The sequence below is a fragment of the Uranotaenia lowii genome, chromosome 2, assembly GCF_029784155.1.
Source record: "Uranotaenia lowii strain MFRU-FL chromosome 2, ASM2978415v1, whole genome shotgun sequence".
Lineage (NCBI taxonomy): Eukaryota > Metazoa > Arthropoda > Insecta > Diptera > Culicidae > Uranotaenia > Uranotaenia lowii.
The window spans coordinates 250518917-250523813 of record NC_073692.1 but is presented as its reverse complement, the minus strand read 5'-3'; the positions used below and the strand labels follow the sequence as shown (position 1 = coordinate 250523813).

Genomic DNA, 4897 nt, shown 5'->3' with positions numbered 1-4897 from the left:
GAAGACGACTTCAAACGAGGTATACATGAGAGACCATCAGACTTGGAGGAAAACGAATATTTGAATGGATCCTCAAACAATACTGCAGCTATAAATACGCCCATCAGTGAGTTGTCATATCAAGAAATGAATCTAAAAGAGTCCATGCAAGCAGATGAAAAACTTGAATGCGATTACAACGACGATAAACAGCTTCTATTAGAAGATGGTTTACTGCCTTCTATTCACAAATCCAAATTGATCAATCTCGAACACAACAATGACCCTATGAGCATGTCTTTTCATGAAGGTCGGGGAGAATTATTTGCTTCTAGTAACTCCGATGAATTGAACAAGGTCCAAGTGTTACCAGAAGACGAAGATAAGGCAGAAACAAGTCAGATAGAAGTTGAAAATGTAACAGCAGTCGAGAATGTTCAAACTTTAGTGGACATACCGCAAGAGTCGTTAATCGATGAACATTCATCACCTCTACCTGCAGAAACTCAATTGATAAACACAACCAACACAATCCTTTATGATGATCAAACAATGAATTCCGCAACAAAGACAGCTTGTCATATTGTTAATGAAGTGACTGATTTAGTAAATAAAATGGATTTAGAAAACGGAACGATGGATATTGAAGCAGAGTCAAAGGTTGAATTAGTTGATGTTACAAGCGAATCAACTTCGGAGGAAAAAGTACTAATAGAAAACGAAATACCTCTTTTGTCCGAAGTGCCAAGTAATATACCAAATGTCTGTGAAAATATTGCTGACAATCTGGATTTTGATGATAAACCTTTGGTGGTATTAGAAACTGTGCAACAAGAGGTGACCGCTGAAAACGAATTTATTACGGATGAAAGTGTTTTGAATGTTCAATCACCTGTTTCTTTTCTGAAAAGTACTGAAACTGAAAAATCAGATATTATTGAATCCTCCGTCGACAATGATTCAGTTAACTCGCAAGATGTGGTTCCGGTACTGGAAAAACAAGAACCCAAGATTGCACAATTAGAATATCCTAATCCAATTCCTACTGAAGTCATTGTTCCTCCTACGCATCCAAATATCGAAACTAAACAAAAAAATACAACGACTGCGGCCAAACAACAAGTTAAACCTAGGTTATCAACTTTAAAATCAACAACGAAACAAACCCCAGGCGCTACCAAACTTACTGAAACTTCAACCATGGACAAAAAACCAACTGCTATAGAAAAACCTCTTCTCAAGGCAACCACAAAATCGGTAGCATCAAATCCTTTGAAAAAACCAACTATGAGTAGGCCGTTGGCATCTAACACGAAACCAGCAACAAAACCTCCATTGACCACAACGACTAAACCCAGTCTTACTGCAAATGTGAAAGCAAAACCGCCAGTTGAGAAGAAAGTTCCGTCGACAATCACGAAAAAACCTCTATCTGCTCCCACCAACGGGGACATAGTGCCGATCAAAAGGCCTATAGCGAATACCAAGCCGACGACGACGAAGGTGACTTCGACCAGTAGTTTAAGCACAAACAAAACAACAACGATGTCGAATACGGCTACAAAATCATCTTCAGCTACCCTTAAACCATCAATTCCCAGGTATGTACATTGATTGATATGTCATCAAAAGTCTTTAAAAGAACGATGATTCGATAAACTTTGTCTCAAATTGATTTTTTTTTTTTTCATTACAGTAAACAATCATCGGTTGCTGCAAGGCCAAGTAGCACTTCATCCACTTCAACTGTAACGTCTTCGAAACCAGGTTTAACACCAGCGTCTACAGGCAGAACATCTGCGCCACCATCGACCACTGCAGCATCTGTTACACAGAGATCAAAAGTTGCATTAACATCTGAGAAACGAAAAACAACTGTACCGGTAATATACCTTAGATATAATACCAAATTCACACAGATTATAATATTTTTTGTTTGTTTTCCTTTATCTATATCCAGAGAACAGTGGGCGCAACTTCTACAAAAGCAGCTCCAGTTAGCTCGCGGTTAACCACTACTCAAAAAGATGCAGGTTCGGTCACGGCAATCCGAAACAGCCTCAATAAAACCAAAACAGCTCCCAAGAGTGAAACAAAGTTAGCCCCAGTGAACAAAACAATTTCTTCTGACTACACCAACGGATCCTTGAATAATGTTGATAACGGTTCATTGCAAGTTGAGAAAGAAAAGAAAAACGAAGGAAATCATTTGCTTACAAGCAACGGTGCTATCAATCAGAACATAGTAATTGATTCTGCAGCAGATTAAATTACATTTAGATCATATAACCCATTTTTAAGTTTTGACAGCATGCTCGCATGTAGAAGGCAATTATTATAATTGATTATTATTATAATTTATATCATTATGATTATTTTTTATAATTATTATACTTGCATCAGGAAAACAATTCATTTTTGGAATATAAAACTACTCGAATAAATTAATCATATAATAAGATTGCCTGCTGGTTATTTCTGGGTCCCTTACTTTTTTCCTATTTGAAAGAAATAGTTTGTTGTTATTCTGAGAATATCATCGTAGGTATTTACATTTTTACTGTTCGCCTAAAAATCCAAAGCATTTGAGAGGTCTGCCTTAAATAATATGAGGCCCTTAGAGCCTAAGGGGGCTATGTGCATAAAAACTGATTTCGACAGGGTGTCCACAGAAAGGGAAAAACGGGAAAAAACTGGGAATTGAAAATCCCACCAGCAAAATCGGTCTCTAGCGCAGTTGTAACCATTGACGATGTGAAACTCCTTCACTCGTAAGATGCGTCTTATGAACCGCTTTTTAGAGTGAAAAAATATTCTCCATAAGAGTCTAGTGAAATACTTTCATTTTTCATACGAATTCCTTATGAAAAATAAAAGAGACGACATTGTGAAAAAATAATGAGCACATGTCAGTCATCTTTTTCATCATTGTCAAACAAAAGCACTCACCAGTTGTACAGTTACTACTTTTTCTTAACAATGTATGTATGTATGTGGTTTTGATCTTCTAAACGGTAAGTTTTAATTGCAGTTTATTTATTGTCTTAAAGAAAACATGCACCAAGTCCAAGTGTGCAGAATTCAAGGCACGAGTGAATCTTAAGCTAGCAAAAAAGTTTGTACACAGAGCCGCCATCAACAGTCGAATTCATTTCGACAAAATGAGTTTAAAATCGAGCAAAAATCATCTTCGATGAAAATTTCCACGGCGAGACACTGTTTGAAGATAATCAATGAAGTGATGTGGATTCTCTAGAACAACAAAACTTAGGGGAGATAAGGGCGTAATCGCCACCTTAAGGAAAACGCTCTTTTTTTAATAATTCCTGATTTGAAACGGCTTATACCTTCAGGTTTTAAGGAGCCAAACTCGTTTTTGATTTTACAATTGTTTGCTTAGCTTAACACTTCAGTTTAAAGAAATAGATGATAGAAAGGGAAATATAGAACTAAAGGCGCAGATCGATAGCTTTTCGGTAGAAGTATATTTCGAACATGTAGTCCAAATCTAGCACAGCTAGTACATCCCTCACAGCGTTAGGTGGTTTTCCTCGGGCCCGAAGGGAGTCTATTAAATTCGTTTTGGCGACAAGATTGACCTCACACGACCAGACAATATGCTCGATGTCATGGTAACCTTGGCCGCAACCACACAAATTTCTGCCAGCAATGTCAAAACGTTAGAGTACCGCGTCTAAGGAATAATGATTGGACATAAGACAAGAAAATATACGAATAAAATACCGACTCAGGTTCAATCTATTAAACCAGGGGTTTAAGCTTACCTTTGGGATAATCGAGTGGAGCCACCGACCCAACTCATCCTCGTCCCATTTGCGCTGCCAGTTGACAAGAGAATTTCTCCTAACCAAAAAGTAAAACTCGTTGAAGACGAAGGAAAATGCTTATTTAACCATAGAGAACAGCTATAATATGATGTTATTCCCCATCATTGTTCCGTGTTCAGACACTCAAATAGTCTATTGCTTAATTGGATAAAACTTGAAAAAGTAGATAAAACGTTTAAAAATTCATTTTAATTTTTTTTTTGCCGAAAGCTGAAAACCAGTCACTGTATGGACATAATGAGAACCTCCCCTAGGGCAGTATAAGCACCATTAATCGGGGCACGATGAGCGTTTTCTGCCGGGGAATCAAGCAGCGAATTCGACTTGATGAAATCAACTGAATAATAGAGCTACATCTGACGATTTGGCCTCTTGGTAAGGTGTCGGTGAGGTAATCAGTAGACTCGAGTTCGATTCCTGGTCAAGGTGTTTTTTTTTTCATTTACCTTTCATGATCGTTGCATTTTGCACTTAACGGTGAGGCGTAGATCCATCAAACAAAGCAATAACAAAACAATCTAGGTCTGTTTGTAGAATTCAAATAATTAACACATGCTCATGAGACCGCTGCAAGCTTTGTATGGAAATTTCAAATTCTTAAATTTTTATACCTCCCATAACTTTTTTTGGTTGTTTTTGCTGCCAGAAATAGCAATAAAAATTTTGGAAGCTATTATATCCATTCAGCCCTGAATTAGCGCAACGAGTTTTAATTATGTATGGAAATCTGTATGGGAAAACAAAATTTTTCATTCAAAAATCACCAGAGATGTACTGAAAGTTCCAAAAAATTAAACTTTGGATGAAAAATATCCTTGATTCTAGCAGTACTATTCATGTGAACAAAGCAAAAACCTAACTTATACCCCAGAAAAGTTATAAAAAAAATATTTTTCAAAATATTTTTTTTTAATTTTTGTGATTTTTTCTTCTTATTTGCAAGCTGCGTAACCGTAGGTAGGATGGAAATAAAAAATCTCAAAAAACTGCTTTGCATTACCAGAGAATTTATTCATTTATATATTCCTTGCAAAAACATTTTATGCTATCATTAACAGCTCTAGCAAGCA

At 36.7% G+C, this 4897-nt stretch overlaps 1 protein-coding gene across 1 annotated transcript; it reads left to right on the top strand.

Annotated features, from left to right (window-relative positions):
- Nucleotides 1–6: 6 nt before the first annotated feature.
- LOC129745214 (microtubule-associated protein 4-like) lies at nt 7–2438 on the top strand. Its single transcript, XM_055738149.1, has 3 exons — nt 7–1580; nt 1676–1862; nt 1940–2438. Exons 1-3 carry the CDS (start codon nt 127–129, stop codon nt 2246–2248), a joined length of 1950 nt encoding a protein of 649 aa, XP_055594124.1. The 5' UTR covers nt 7–126; the 3' UTR covers nt 2249–2438.
- Nucleotides 2439–4897: the final 2459 nt, after the last annotated feature.